Source organism: Lagenorhynchus albirostris, chromosome X (genome assembly GCF_949774975.1).
Source record: "Lagenorhynchus albirostris chromosome X, mLagAlb1.1, whole genome shotgun sequence".
NCBI lineage: Eukaryota > Metazoa > Chordata > Mammalia > Artiodactyla > Delphinidae > Lagenorhynchus > Lagenorhynchus albirostris.
In genome coordinates, this window is record NC_083116.1 from 105,657,177 (window position 1) to 105,673,652 (window position 16,476).

Consider the following 16,476-nt stretch of genomic DNA (forward strand, 5'->3'; position numbering starts at 1 on the left):
GTTTCATTTTTCGAAAAAGGGGAAGAAACACCATTCTGCGGCTCGATGTGGGTTTGTCAGTTATTGCCTCCCCCTTTCTTGGGACTTCCCACACTTCTTGAGCACAAGTCAGACTTGAGCAAAAACAACTTTTTCCATAGGATCAGTTATAAAAAGAATGGCAAGTGCAACGAGCAGCTCAGTTTCTTGGTCTTATCAGTGAAAAGTAGACTCACCAAAGGCTTGCGAACATTTCTGGCAAAAGCACTGGCTGGCCTGTTCATCTCTATATGGTCAATCGTGGTGTTTCTGCAGGACCAAAGGCACAGACTGGTTAGTGAAGGTAAGCAAAGGAGGCAAGAGACCCTATGGCTGTGAACTTTTTCTGTCATTTCTCTTCCTACCCTTTCTTCGTCCTTTATCATCAGAACTCAGATCCAATCTCATGACCATCTAAAATGCTTTTCTCATTTACCAGATCAGAGGTGAGTGGGCATGTAAACAAGCATTCAATGGAGTTAGACAATAAAGAGAAATGCAGTCCAACACTCCCCTTCTCTTACCTCATGTTCACACTTTGGACATTTCTAACAATTTTTCTTTTTACTGAAAATTTTTGACTGGTCTGATCAAATATTTGTTGTGTAATTTATTCAGTCCCCGTTCACTAACTGCTACACAGGTTTAGCATCTGTGTTTTTTAAAGAAGGCCTAAAAACCTAGGCAGAATTTTGCAGGGACAGCACCACTCAAATTCGGTCACAGTGATGTAGTTTTAGAGATGAATACAATCACAATATATTCCAATTGGATTTAACTCTCAATTATTCATTGGGCGAGCTTGTGATAAGTGTTTTTCACTGTGGCAGGACATACTCAAAGTAAATGTGATCTACAGTGATGATGCTTTTCAAATTGCCATCTGGGTGATTTGGGGAAAGTCTCCCTGTTGGTACTAAAGACAGTACACGCACAGGTGGGCTTTTGTTTGAATTATTTTTAGACCTGCTCAACCATTCTTTTTTGTGCGTGTGCACATCTATTTGTACTTAAATATAAACCTGGTTTGGCCAGAATATTCATATTGATATTTGTAGACCATTTCTTGCATAGGTCAGTGTAAGAAGATCGTGTTTCTGAATTTGAGAAGCTTCTTGGAGGAGTGCAGAGTATTTGAAATTTGTGTAAAACATTCATATTATAATGGTAATTTGGGGGATACACAAACATGCACTAATTTTATTATCTCAGAGCGAAGCGATGTTTTCAATAGTTATTTCAAGTTACTGAAACATTTCCAAACGCAGACCTAATGATTATCTTAGACATATAAGATATTGTCCCTCTGAACTCTTCATAAACGTGATAGAATGTAAATTTGCCTTCATTAACTAACTATAGTTACTTTCCCTCCAATTTGTGTTTTACAAAGTTTCAAACCTATATAAAAATGGAAAGAAGAGCATCCGTACAATGCACACACGTTTTTACTATGTAGATTAATCAGTTGTAGCATTTTGCCACATTTATTTTTTTCTCTTGCTATGTCTCTCTCTCTGTATATGTATGTAAACACACATACACACAGGTGTTTTCTTTTTTTCCCCTAAACTGTTTGAAAGTATATTGTTGACTTTAGGATCCATCACCTTGAAATTCTTGACCCTGTATCTCCGAAGAAAAAGAGCAGTCTTCTACGTGATTATAATGCTAAGGAAATTTAACATTAATACAATACTATTATCTAATATATGACCCATATTCAAATTTCTCCAATTATCTATATGTCCTTTAGAGAGTTTTTATTTTTTAAATTTAGGATCCAATCAAGTATCTTGCACTGCCTTTGTCTGATATGCCCACAATTAAGTAAATGTTAATGGTGATAGCCATAATTAACAACATAATTAACAATGATTAAGAATTATACCACCAAGGAGATTTAACATCAATCAACTCTATCAGGATCATTTTTCTTAGTTTTTTAGTCCTCTCATTTTATGTCAAAATACTTTAAAAGTATTTCAAAAAAGTGATCATAAGCTTTAATTTTTCTGTTTGTAAGACATAAAGACAGAATATGAAGAAAAATCCAAACTATGATAAAAAATATATTTACTAATATGTCTGCACCAAAATTTACATTTTCTGAAATAAGGAAATTCATATCCAGATAAAGCCCTTGGAAGTAGCTGCTACCTTTAGTCATAAGGATCTAAGTAGAATTGAACAGAAAATTATTTACTTGTTGATGTTAATATGGAAAACGGAGGCCTTTTGACTTACGATCATATTATATTAGTCATCAAATTAGACTTTCAGGAGTTAACTCATTAAGTAAGAATCACTTCATATTTGACAGAAGAACCGATAATCCCAAATTACATGTTTTGTAACAGGAACTGAAATACAAAGTAAGTGATACTTTAGAGCATCTATCAACAAATACCAGAAAATATGAAATAATAGGGATATAATCCAAGGTATATGATTAAGTGAATGGTTATTTCCATTTCTAAAGAACACGTACTTTCAAAGGTAAGGGTCAGGAAAATGCAGATGCTTTTTCATATAGCGAGATCCTTCCTAAAGAAACCCTTTGTTTTGGGTAAAGTTCTTGTATTGTTCGCCAAAAGAAAAAAAAACCCCAATGTAATATGGATTTGGTTACAGTATCATAACTAGATTATGAGCAAAGTAATATTCAAGTTTTTCAATGATAACCCTTCAGTGGTTTATTTGCAAGTCCCCCAAATCAAGAAGATCTTTAAAAATCATAGATTGGAATTAAAGGATCTAGAATTTAGATTATAGGGGAAATAAAGAGATGAAGAGATGAAATAGAGTATTTTGAGGATGGGGTGGTATTAAAAATAACATTTCTGGTATATCACCTACATATAATCTTAACAAGACAGTTTTCTTCACCCTCAAATTTGAGGCAAAAATAAGTGTGCTCATCTGATTGGAAAATGAAAAACAAATAGCGTGTTGAAGAATATCAGTGGAAACAGTTAATCTCAGACATTGGTGGTGAGAAAATAAATTGGCCCAAGCTACTTGAAAGGCAATTTGCAATAGATGGGATCTAGTAATTTGGCTTCTCCAAATCTGGCCCGAGGAAACATTCCTGCAGGCATATGCAGTGATTGCACACAGTAAAAAAGCAAGAAAAAACCTCAATGTCTACTATGAGAAATTATTTGCTAACATAAGATGTGTCTGTAGATGTACTATTTTCTGTTAAAAGGCAGATCTATATGAGCAGGCATGTTGACAGGTGGGAACCAAGCTGCACCCCAACTAGCTAGGCTATAGATTGTCTATGAAATAGCAGATAACGTTTTCCTGTCCTTATTTCTGTGAGGTTACATCCCATGATGCTCTGAGGCAGCCCCATCCCACTGTCTCCATTTTTTTGTGCCACGGTAGAGGTCTTCTCTGCACTGTCTCAACCAGCTTCGCAGAAGTCTTGCTTTGCATGCCTGCGAACTGTCTTTCCAGAGATAGGATCTGTTTTGCCACCTTATCACCCCCAACGCACACCGGCCCCCCCACTGCCCTTCCTGCCAATCCTCATTCTTCTGCTTTTCTTTTGCTATTGCCAGTTACTCCTTGATTCAAAGGACTGTCCCAATGATTTACTTCACTGTTTAAGGTAGCAAATGGAATTTGCTAAGGTTCTATGCAATCCTGATAAATATACTGGGGTAGGGGAGAGAAGAATTTAGCATTTCTAATTTAGGGACCAGGATTCTGAATGGATGGTCAGGGGCTCTGAAAGGTTGAGATATGAGACTTGAAGGGTGGTGGTGGAATAGGGGATGGATAAGGAACCAGGGCTCTCAGGATAGAAGAAGAAAGGGACAAATGCCTAGGATGGGCATGGGATTTGGGAGAACAGGGAGGAGTTCAGCATGGCTGGCATCCTGGGTCTTGTGGGAACAGGCAGAGGTAAGATGAAGAAGGCAGATAAGAGGGAGGGAGACGCAAGAGGGAAGAGATATGGGAACATATGTATATGTATAACTGATTCACTTTGTTATAAAGCAGAAACTTACACACCATTGTAAAGCAATTATACTCCAATAAAGATGTAAAAATTAAATAAATAAATAAAATAATTTGGACCAAAAAAAAAAAAACAACAGGTACCATGAGGGCCTAACGTGTGTGGACTTTATCCTGGAGGTAATGGGAAGCTGCTGATATTTAAACAGGGCATCTGTAATACTAAATTACTCTGCGGTTGAAAAATTAAGGGCAAGATGACGCCAGGCTATAGCGGTGGGAATGGTTAAGGAAACTGTTCATATGGTTAGATTAAAAGAGCAGAGGATAAATTATTTGTATATCTCAAAGACATATGAACATTGATACACAATTGGGACATGTGTGTAGCCCTGTGCGGTGGGCACTGGCTGTCTTCTTGGAGCTTTTCTTTCTGTACTTCACTGCACCTTCCTTCCTTTATTGGGCAAGGGTTGTTATTAAAATGGAGTCAGGGCGGGTACCCTTTTCCTGGAAGGACTAATTGCTTGTCGTGATTGTGTGATATTAACTGCTCTCAACTAGGCAGTAGGTGTGATATGTTTAAGAACAGATCACACACTTTGGGGTTAGTAAATTGACTTGAATCTTCCCTCCACTACTTATTTGCTTTGTGACCTTGGGAAGGTCATTTGTCCTATCTTAATCTCAGTTTTCTCATTTGGAAAACCCGGATTATGATAATATCTAACAATGCACTGTTGTTGGAAGATTAGGGGTAATGTCTGGAAAGCACCCAACACAATTGCTTTTATTATTGTGCCCTATCTCAATTACTGCATCTGCTTTTTGACTTAGGTCAAGGATAGGCAAGCCATAGCCTATAGGTCAAACTGGCCCTTTGCCTGTTTTTGTAAATAAAGTTTTTTTGTAAATAAAGTTTTATTGGAACACAGCCACACCCATTTGTTTACATATTGTCTGTGGCTGCTTTCCTGCTATGATGGCAGAGTTGAGTAGTTGTGATAGAAACCTAAAATATTAAATATTTGGCCATTTATAGAGAAAGTTTGCTGATCCCTAAGTTAGGTTTTTCCAAACATCCCCTCTTATACATTTTTTCCCTCTTTAGTTTTTCTCTTTGAACCCATGCTTGTGTTGTTTCAGTGTAAATTAAAAGTATGTCTATATTGGTAGTCTCCAGCCTCGTCAACTACTGGTTTTCTCCCAGACTACTGACACAACACAACTCCAGTGGTGACTGTCAGCTGGCCATGAAGTCTACACACTTAGAGGGGCTCTACCAGGAATGACCAGCTGAACGGAACCAAAGCTTTTTTTCAAGCACCTCTGGAAAGCTGTTGGATCATCCTTGCCCCTTGGGATTATGACTCAGAAGGGACTGGGTAGTCAAGTACTTCCTGGAGGTGTCCTCTAGCCTTTTCACTTATTTGTAGGGTCCTGCAATGGACAGTTTTGGGGATCTTGTTGCTCTTGGTCAGTTCCATCAACTGAGCGGCCCTCACATGGACAATCAGCAGAGAATCTCGATGGCGTGGCGGCTCCTCGCGCCTCTCACCTCCTCCTCCCCAGAGATGCACACCTGACCTTGGCAGGGTTCTGAGCCTCTACAGGCCAGTGATGTGACCCCAAAGGCTCAGATCTTGTATCCGAGGCCCCAGTTTGGGGCAGCCACAGATTGTTTTTCCTTTCTTCCCCCTTTTTTTTTTTTTTTAAATGAGAGCTGCTTATTTCTTCACTCATTTGAAAAGAGAGGTGGGGGGAAGAATCCAAAACAGAACAAGCTCTTCTGCCTTATTAGCCTTTTATCAGAAAGACAACATTTGGGAATAACAGCCTCTCAAAGTTAGAAAATAGAGTCCAAACTTAACCTTATGGCCAAGAGCATTTTTTTCTAAGTCTAAAGGTATGGCTTCCACTGTTGAGTACTGTTAAGTGATGTTACTCTTCATACTTTTGTGCTGTTTTAAGGACTTGTCTTGTTAAGCCATTTCTTCAAAAAAGTCCCATGAAAATGATAAAGGACTCCAAAAATTTAAAAAATCCTATGGGATTTCTACTTCAGTGGTTTATTTGCTGTGGTATTTTATTAAAAATATTTATTTAGAAAGAAAAAGTATTTCTATGTACAGAGTTATAACATCAGTTTTATGAAATCCAAGTAAATGATTTAACAACGTGCTGGACTTCAGCACATATTTCTAAGTTGTGAATTTACACATCAGGTTAATTTTGGTATTCCCCTGTCTGATAATGATTAACGGAGGCTAAATTTGCCTAGAACATCTCATCTGCAAGTGTCCTTGAGAGTCTTTTCCTTCACAGTGAATCAGTCATGGAGAATTCCAGATATATCTCTATCTCTATCTCTATCCTCTCTATGATGAGAAATAAAAATTCAAGCAATAAAATACCTTTGAACAAGTGAAGTAATCCATTGGCTTAAGTTTTATTGTCTCAGATAAAATTAAGTCAAATATGTTAACATTTGTTTAAAGTATATCTTTTATAATACCTTTGAAGAGCGAGGTCTTCTAAGAATTTTATAATCAATGAAATTTATTAAGAAAAATGCCAACAATTAATCAAAATAAACCCAAATAACTTTCTCTATTTTAAAATTTTAAGATGTCATGATATGTAGTACTAGTTTTTAAAATTAATTTATTTGTTTTTGGCTGGTTGGGTCTTCGTTGCTGCGCACGGGCTTTCTCTAGTTTGCGGCGAGCGGGGGCTCCTCTTCGTTGCGGTGCGCGGGCTTCTCATTGCGGTGGCTTCTCTTGTTGCGGAGCACGGGCTCTAGGCGCGTGGGCTTCTGTAGTTGTGGCTCACGGGCTGTAGAGAGCAGGCTCGGTAGTTGTGGCGCATGGGCTTACTTGCTCCGCCGCATGTGGGATCTTCACGGACCAGGGCTCGAACCTGTGTCCCCCGCACTGGCAGGTGGCTTCTTAACCACTGCGCCACCAGGGAAGCCCTCTGGTACTATTTTTATTCTAGTGGTACATTAAATGGTTTTCATAAAGATCAAATGAGTTAACATGTATAATTTGTGTGTTTCACACATTATTACTCTCTCTATTGCTTGAGAAAAATCTTTCAAAAGCTGCTTTAGCATGCTCTCTGCTGCCCTCTGCTGCTAGCTTTTAGAAACTGATTTTGATTCTGAGTAATGCTCACCTCACTTGTTCTCTTCTCTTAACATAGTCAAAACCCCATGCAATATTAAAGTTTGAGGGGACTCTTTAATTTAATCCCACGTTCTCCATTTACAGATAAGAAGTTGAGTCTCTGAGAGGTTAAATGACATGCGAGCATGGGCTGTTTTCTTTTCTTTCTTTCTTTTTTTTTCTTTTGGCCACGTGCATGGCCTGCAGGGATCCCAGACCAGGGATCGAACCCGGGCCCCCTGCAATGGGGGCGTGGAGTCCTAACCACTGGACTACCAGGGAATTCCAGGGGGCTCCGTTTTCTGACTGACAGCATTTGAATGCCTGCTGGCTTTGGGCAGATTACTTAATTTTGACATATATAAAATGAGCATAATAATAGTATCTACATCTTTGAGTTTTTGTGGGGATCCACTGATTCAGTACACAAAAAGCACTTAGTGTCTGGGTTGTAGCTAGTACTAAATGCTAGTCCTGTTACAGACCTGCCATTAACTAGACTAAAACCACAGCTAGTGGCAAGGTCAGAACTAGAATTCTAGTCTCTTGACTACCAGTTCAAGAATTTTTTTTGGCCTTAATGAGTCTGAATAACAACTAAATTCTACCTTTGAATGTCGATTTTTTAAATGTGACCTGTTCACATTTGAAGCCCTTGTAGTCTCTACAAAGCTATCGACACTGCAGCTCTTGTGGCTCATTCCTCCTTGTACTGTTCAAGGCAGGTTCCCCACAGAAATTATTACACTCACAAGCTTCTCAAGCCCCCAAACAGAAAATCCTACAGCCCACACTTGGGAGATGACTTCACTGTTGACTGTAAGTTACCCCTCTAACGAGCTCCCTGCCTGAATCTCCAATGCACAGTTAGACACTTGCACTCATGTCAGACTCAAGAGGAACAAAACTAAGCCCATCAGCTCTCTTCCCGGCTCCTTCTGGCCTCCCCATTTCGGTTATGGTCTCTCAAGTTCATCCCTTCTCTTCCTTTTCTGCTACTTTCCTCCTGGTTCCTTTCCCAATCACCTCAGGTGGGCATGAATCCAGCAGCCTCCTAACTCGGGTCCTTGACTCCAATCCTACTGAAATTCCTCTTGCCCTTTACTGACAGATCACACCATGCCTTGAATAAGTTTGGTTACCTTCCAGAGCTTTGTACTGCCTTCAGGGTAAACTGAATGTCCTCAGCCTTGCATGTCTCAACTTACCTCCCTGACCTTATCGCCCACTCCTCGTTTGTAGGAATCTTTTCCTTTAGGCAGGCGGGTATCTATCCCTAGATATTAGGACATATTTTCTGCTTTTCCATCATGCGACCTACCACTGTACTGGTCTGCCTTGGGCTCCACACATCAGAATGGTAGGTCTCTTATTCTACCAGAATTAAGGTACCAACAAAGCTCTCAGTCCACGGCAAATGGGGCAAAGGGCTCATTCAATACTCAAAACAAAATCCTGGACCGGCTTCCTTTACTGTGGTGAAGGAGTGGAGATTACCTGGAGGGGCCATAAACATCATCCACATAAAGTGAGAGAAGAATCCACTATGGCTGATTGTTTAACATGAAAAGAAATATGATAAACAGTAGGCGATTTGGGATAACGACTGAATGGGGACAAGGGTGATTCTCAAGAGTGATCCTGCATTATCACCTTCACTGTCTTCTAAGTCTGTGCTGTCCAGTGTCTTAGCTATGTGGTATTTTTTAATAATTTAAATTAAATAAAGTTAATTCATTAATTAATGACATTCAGTTTCATTAGCCACATTTCAAGCGCTTAATAGCCACATGTGGCTATTCATATTTTGGACAGCACATATATAGATCATCCTAGCATCCCAGAAAGTTCTGTTGGACTGCACTGCTTTGAGATTTTTCATTTGCTTCTTGAAGTCATTCACCCCGGCCTACTGCTTTCCAGCTTCTAAAATGTAATTGCTCTAGTCTCTTCTCTTGTTCTCCTTTTTCTTGTGTATTATATTTAAAAAAATCATTTAATGTTGTTTCAGTGAAGTTTGGGGGAAGAAAAAATACAGATATATGCCTAATCTGTTATTTTTCCTAGAGATCTTTGCTTTTCTCTACCTCAATGTGATCTTGCTTTTGAGCTCACATTCTGAGTAATCACTGTCCTCAGCCACTTCAGGGTCCCTCCAGCTTGGGTTTGCCTCTAAGTTCCAGCTTGCTTCCATAAAGCCGTAGGGTCAGCTGGGGATGTGTGTGTGGTGTGTGGGGTCGGCATTTCTGGCTGTCATCATGTAGTCCCATTGGCATTCACGGTGACTTGTCACTCTCCTGGCCCCTGGTTAACAGTCTATAAACATCATGTCTGCAATCTTCCCATCTGCAGTTGAGGTCTTCTCCAGGTTTGCAGGCTCTGGGCAGCATGCTGGTACGTGAGCAGACTTCACGGGGCAGCCTCAGGCCTGTCCGCCCAGGCATTCCGTGCTGGGCAGGAGAGAAGAGAGACTTCGTGCTTCCTCAGGTTCTACGTGGGAGGTAGGGCACAGGCCTCTTCTACTCTGGGCTCCCCAGATCTATCTGGAGCGGTATTCTCTCCCTCCGCGGGGATTCCATCCATTGAGTCTACTGTTGATATGTCAATATTATGCCCTAAGTCATTTAGGGTTCTGGATTCCGAAGTTTAAAAGCTCGGTTACGGTATCTCAAAAGCCATTTCTCTACAACTATGCTTTCTGCCAAGAGGTTCTGAAGCCTATTTAGCAACTCAAAAGCTGAGGGTTGTGTTTTTGCTATGGTTTTCCACAATGACATTCTGGCTCACGGGCTGTAGAGAGCAGGCTCGGTAGTTGTGGCGCATGGGCTTACTTGCGCCTTGAAGGTGGAGGGCCCTTGAAGGTGGAGGGCCCTACTGGCAGCCGGGGTGGGGCAGAGAGGGAGGGTCGTGAAGTAACTGTGTCACTAGTAAAGCCTTTATGATAAACTTTCTTGCTCTGTTAACTATTTTCTCATGTATAGAAGATCTGCCTTTTCGCCTGGATGTTCGGTTTGTTGAGAGCAGAACCGCATTTAAAAAGCTTTTTCAGGAAAGAACATTTTCTTACCCTTATAAGTGTGTCCAGCATACGAAAATTACTTCACGGATTTGTTGAAGACCTTTAACTTTGTATCTTCATGGTACGTGACAGTGCCTGGAATGGAGTAAACATTTAAATAACTGATAAATTTGCTCAATATATCTTGGAATAGTTCCCCCAAAAGAAATAAACACTGAAAATATTACCCTTATACAATAGAAACAATTATACTAATTATACTGCATTAATAATATTAACTTTATACAATGAAAAAGTTCACCTGGGAAATAACTTCATGACTATAAAAGAGAGGCTAAAATTTTTTTAAAAAGAGGATCCTTAGGATTAAAATAATCCTTTTCTAATTTGACTTGTCAATTTCAGGCTCAAGTCCACGGGTCTGTTTTCGAAGCCCAGCCCTCGGGGCCAAAGAGGACCAGTTCTCTTTGCTTTCGTCTGCTGCTCCATTGCCAGGAGTACCAGCACGTTCCTTTTTCAGAAAATGCAGCTGCTGGCTTCTAGCCTATTCTAGCCACCCCAGAATCCAGTGACAACTGCTGAAGGTGGAGGGGTGGCACAGGTGGAGGAAAAGCTCACAGTCAGGAAAGCTCCTTGGTGACTAGGGTAGAGGTAAAAACGTCAGTCGGACACAGGGACATTTCCAGGACATATCGTAAAAACTGGGAGGGATAGAGCAAGAAAGCCATCCTGGGCAGCAAAGGTAGACGAGGCTTCATGGTCCTTCATGATGGGTTGATGGTGAATTAATTTCATGCCATGCCGCTGCTGTTAATTATTTAATTCAAGTTAAGTATCTTTTGATTCCCTCCTAAATGCAGACAACTGTGCTAGCTCCCAGGGATAAAGTACAATGATAAGTAAGATATAGCTTTTATTTTCAGTAGAATCTGCCACAAATTTCCTCATTTTTTCATAAACCACTAGTTATGTTGCTTCCCCAGTTTGCAGCTTCTCAATCACTCTCCATTTCCTTCGGGGCAGAAGGCAAATGCCCTTGCCCGACTCCCAAGGCCCTTCAGGATCCAATTCCAACCTATCTCCCCAGTCCTTTCTGCTTATGCTCAGTGTCTTATATATGCCAAAGAGGCCATGTCACCACATTCTCTTGTAACTCTGTGCCTAGGGATGGAACTCTCAGCCTTCAGTTTAGCTGAAATGTCACCTTCTCTGAAACATACCCTGTCATTTCTCCTCCTTCATCCCAGGTTGTTACTGAGAAACTTCTTTAAGGTGGAACTGTGCCCATTTCATCTTTATGCCTCCAACACATGCTATGGCCCTGGCACACAGCAGGCACAGCGTGAGGACTAGCTTGGGGAATGAATGAAATGAACTTATTTATTGTCCTTTACTTTTTTTGATAGAACAACTGCCAATTTATAAAACTCCAGTCTTCTTTTCCCCCACTGTTACTAACTCTCTTTCCAGAATGCTGTCAGAAGGGTATCTCAGTGGACTTGCTTACCGGAGTGACATCCAGTGGAGTTGTACATCTTATAATGAGCAGGTGGCTGAGGAAAAGGAAGAGAAGACAGAAGCCACAGCTGCTGCTACTCTTTCCTATTCCTCCGTGGATGAAACACAAGTCCGAAGTCTCTATGTGAGGTGCAAATCCTCAGGCAAGTTTATTTCTTCAGTGCATTCAAGAGACAGCCAACGCAGCAGAAATCCGAGAATCACAGTGTTGCAGACAAACCCCAATCCCGTGTTTGAAAGCCCAAACTTGGCCGCAGTTGAACTATACAGAGACCCCAGCAGAGAGACCTACTTGGTTCCACCTTCCTGCAAGAGTATCTGCAAGAATTACAATGACTTACATATTGCAGGGGGCCAAGTGATGGCCATTAATTCAGTGACAACAGATTTTCCCTCTGAGAGCAGTTTTGAACATGGCCCTTTGCTGAAATCGTCGGAGATTCCTTTGTCCATGGAGGATTCCATTTCCACTCAGCCCAGCGACTTCCCACCCAAACCTATCCAGCGGTATTCATCCTACTGGAGAATAACCAGCATCAAAGAGAAAAGCAGCCTGCAAATGCAGAAGCCTATTTCGAATGCAGTGCTGAACGAATACCTGGAGCAGAAGGTCGTGGAGTTATACAAGCAGTACATTATGGACACTGTGCTTCATGACAGTTCTCCTACCCAGATTCTGGCATCTGAACTCATCATGACAAGTGTGGACCAAATTAGTATTCAAGTCTCTAGAGAGAAGAACCTGGAGACCTCAAAAGCCAGGGATATAGTCATTAACAGCCTTTTACAGTTGGTGTCAACTGAAGTCAGCACTCCTGAAATTAGCACTCCGAGTCTCCATATTTCTCAGTATAGTAACGTGAATCCATAGAGAGGAGGCTTCTGTTCCTTTCTCAACTACTCAAATCCTAAGCAACAATTATTCACTTGTTCTGACGATGTACAGGAAGGGGTTGTCAAGAGCTAGATAAGTAAAGGTTGGCTGGAGGTCAGGTATGGATTAAGAGGAAATCTCATAATATTACATGTGAAGGAATGTGGGGAGAGGAGCTATAACGACTTCAAAGCAAGGGTTGGATAGCAACAAAGTAAAAATAAAAATGATCAAAAAAGAGATTCATTTAAGGGAATACAGAAAAGAAAAAAGACAAACCAAATAAGAATGTACACCATGGCAAAACTAAAAGCCAAAGGTTTCAGGGGAAGGAGTTAAGAATGTTTGTCACTCAAGTAAATTCCTCCAAGTTGTTTCTTCTGGAGGGAAATGGACGGTGGAACGCTGCTCTATTTGGGTATAAAGACAGGCTCAAACAGTCTTTAAGATATGCTTATATCTAGCTTCCCTACCCTGTACCAGATCATTTAAAAATATATTCTTTATAAAGATTAAAACAGTAGCAAATTGCAATTGTGTTTTTTATGTGTAATGATTACTTCGCTACAGCCACAACCACTGCCACTCAAATGTAATTCTGTTTACTGGGGGAGATGAAATTTTCTAAATGGAAAATACCACACAGTGAATATTAAACTACTGCTTTATTTTGCCGTGTTTGATTTTCTTGTTGGTACTAAGCTTCAAAAGAAATTATGAGGGCTTCCCTGGTGGCGCAGTGGTTGAGAGTCCGCCTGCCGACGCAGGGAACACGGGTTCGTGCCCCGGTCCGGGAGGATCCCACATGCCGCGGAGCGGCTGGGCCCGTGAGCCATGGCCGCTGAGCCTGCGCGTCCGGAGCCTGTGCTCCGCGACGGGAGAGGCCACAAGAGTGAGAGGCCCGCGTACAGCAAAAAAAAAAAAAAAAAAAAAAGAAATAATGAATCTTATTTTTCCCATTTTTCCCCTTCCTTTTCTACATGCCCTCTTGACCCTTCTGGAGCTAGGAAGGGGGTCTTCTTTATCCTCGTACAAGCTCTAGGGTCCCATGACATCAAATTCTGTAAATTCATGCACTGGAATGGCAGCTTCATGAGCACCTACCGTCTACTTCATTCCTCTAGCTCAGGGATTGGCAAATGATGACTCATTGGCCAAATCTAGCCTGCTACCTGTTTCTTTCATTGAGGTGTAATCTGCATATAACGTGTTTCACGTGTACAACATGATGTGCTATTTGCATATTAGGAGAAATGATTACAATAAATCCAGTTACATCCTTTGAACTCCCATGAGCTAAGAATCTTGTCAGACATTTTAAAATAAAAATAAGAATATTTTGTGATATGATAATTATGATATTCAAATTCAGGGTCCATAAAATAAGGCCTTACTGGAGCACAGCCACACCCATTCATTCATGTATTGTCTATGGCTGCTCTCACACTAGAAAGGCAGAGCTGCTAAATGCGACAGACAACATATGGTCCACCAAAGCCAAAAGCACCATCTCTCCTTCCACAAAAGAAGTTTGTCAACCCTGCTCCACAGCAGTGCCCTGCCCATCTGATGGCTGCTTGACTTAATTCAGCTTCCTTGAGGAGGCCCACTCTGAGATAGAAACTGGTGAGCAAGTTTATGGGGGCGGGTTGGGAACAATCTCTGTGAGGGAATAAGGAGAACAGAAGAGGTTTCGACAGAGGCCTCAGGCATCGCAGGCTCTGGAGTTGGGGTGGCCCTTCATAACTGATCCAAATTGAAATAAGAGCGTTGGCTTTGGTTCTCCTGCTTGACCAGAAGGGGGCGTAACCTTAGCTGAGGCAGTTCAGAGCAAAATTCCCGAAGGGGAATCAGCTGTGAGCCTTTGGCAGCCAAGCTCCTGGCAGCTCCTGGGGGAATGATTTCCTCATCCAGGAGGAGGAATCTGGATGGAGCACAGTAGCATCCTCTGCATTTCTCAGTATTTGTAGAGTGAATGATTTTTTTTTACAACATGTAATATCATGTAAAAAACCTGGTTTTGAAATAATTCAGAAATGTTATTCACTGCTTTGAATATATAGTAGCCACTATGCATTAACTGCTTGCCATGGTGCCTGGCACCATGTTCGGCATTTTGTATGAGTTTCATATAATTCGCATAATAACCTCATGAGCGTATGCCTATTATCCACCTGCCCCCTAGCTTTTTGGCTTTTTTTTTTCCTTTAACACTGATGAGCAAGTTGGGCTCAGGGAAGTTAAGTAATTTGTCCAAGGGCACAGTGTGAGTGGTGGAACTACATTTGAATCCAGTTCCATTTAACTTTAAAGTCCTGCTTCTTAACTACTACCACCTGCTCTCTTGTTGACCACCGTATTTGTCTCATTAAAGACTGGTTTTCTACTCCAAGGGAAAAATAACTCACTCATCTCTTTATCATTATGTTACTTCTTTTCTTTAGAGTGTTCTGTTTGGTAGTATTCATTTGCTTCTCTTCCCCCCTCCAAAAATTGAAGCTTTGATTTATTCATTTGTTTCTCCACATCCTAAGCAGTACTTGCACATAGTAGGCAACCAGTTAATATATGTCAAATCCATAAACAAGTTTTGGCTGTGTTGGATACGGCATCTGATGGTTGAAGTGAAAGACCCATCAATATGAAAACTAGATAATTTTGACTAGTAAAAAGCGCTATTCAGAGTTCCTCCCCAAGAAGAAAAATGAATAAGCGAGCTTCATTTCTTACAGCAGGTTAGAGTAAATGGTATAATAAAAATGCGTTATAATAGTATCACAGATGTTTACCCTCTTGATTACTTGAGAAATGATTTGTTACAAAGCAGACTGGTTCATAATTTTTTGAATGAGCATTTATTTGATGCTGCTTTTGGGGAGCACTGTGTATTAAACATACGCAGGAAAGACGTGTGTGTGCGTGTGTACACACACAGAGGAGTAGGCCCTGTCCTCTGTAAGCTTGTTACGTTGGGGAGACCAGGCAAATAACTAAGGAACAAGTAAGGAAGCCACTTATTAAGCAAGACCTTGGCAAAGTGGTACAAACAGGAATACTATTATCAATGATTGCAACTCAAGTGTGGTAAGTGCTGAAAAGGAGATGTGCCCGGAAGTACTGGACAGCGGAGGAGCCCAGGGCAGGCAAACATTCCAAAGGGGAAGTGATGGTTTAAATTACTTTTGAAGAACAAGATAGGATGTAGGTAGATGGATGGAAGGGGTGTTCCAATCAGAGGCCTGAGTGTGTTCGATACAATAAACAGTCTATGGCTGTAACCGGAGCTGAATGAATGCATGAACGAGCAGCATATTAACTTTCTATTACTACTGTAACAAATGACCACAAAATTCATAGCTTAAAACAATACAAACTTAACTTACAGTTATGGACATCAGAAGTCCAAAATCATTCTCACTGGGCTAAAATCAAGGTGTTGGTAGGTCTGCCTTCCTTCTGGAGGCTCTGGAAGAAAATTGCTTTTCTTACCCTTTGGAGCTCCTAGAGGCCACCCCCGTTCCTTAGCTCATGACTGCACTGTTCTAACCTCTGTGGCCATCATCACACCTCGTCTCTGACGCTAAGTCTCCTGCCTCCCTTTTATAAGGACCCTTATGATTACATTGGCCCCACCTAGATCATTGAAGTTAACGTCCTCATTTTAAGATTCTTCGGACTTCCCAGGTGGTCCAGTGGTTAAGAATCCACCTTCCAATGCAGAGGACGCGGATTTGATCCCTGGTCGGGGAACTCAGATTCCACATGCCCCGGGGCAGCTAAGCCTGCAAGCCGCAACTACTGAGCACGTGCGCTCTGGAGCCAGCAACGTAAAGGTGAAACGTAGAGCCCACACGCCGCAACTAAGACCCTATGCGGCCAAATAAATAAATAAGTACTTAAACAGCTTC

General features: G+C 41.2%; 1 protein-coding gene across 2 annotated transcripts; it reads left to right on the forward strand.

Moving 5' to 3' along the window:
• Window positions 1-254: 254 nt before the first annotated feature.
• On the forward strand, window positions 255-12,889 carry TASL (TLR adaptor interacting with endolysosomal SLC15A4). Of its 2 annotated transcripts, none has more exons than XM_060138530.1 (2): window positions 255-322; window positions 11,647-12,889. In XM_060138530.1, the coding sequence occupies exon 2, from the start codon at window positions 11,648-11,650 to the stop codon at window positions 12,563-12,565; it is 918 nt and encodes a 305-aa protein (XP_059994513.1). In that variant the 5' UTR covers window positions 255-322; window position 11,647; the 3' UTR covers window positions 12,566-12,889. The 2 variants fall into 2 exon arrangements, with proteins under 2 accessions (XP_059994513.1, XP_059994514.1); XM_060138531.1 differs by lacking the exon at window positions 255-322 and adding an exon at window positions 10,206-10,297.
• The last annotated feature ends 3,587 nt before the right edge of the window (window positions 12,890-16,476 follow it).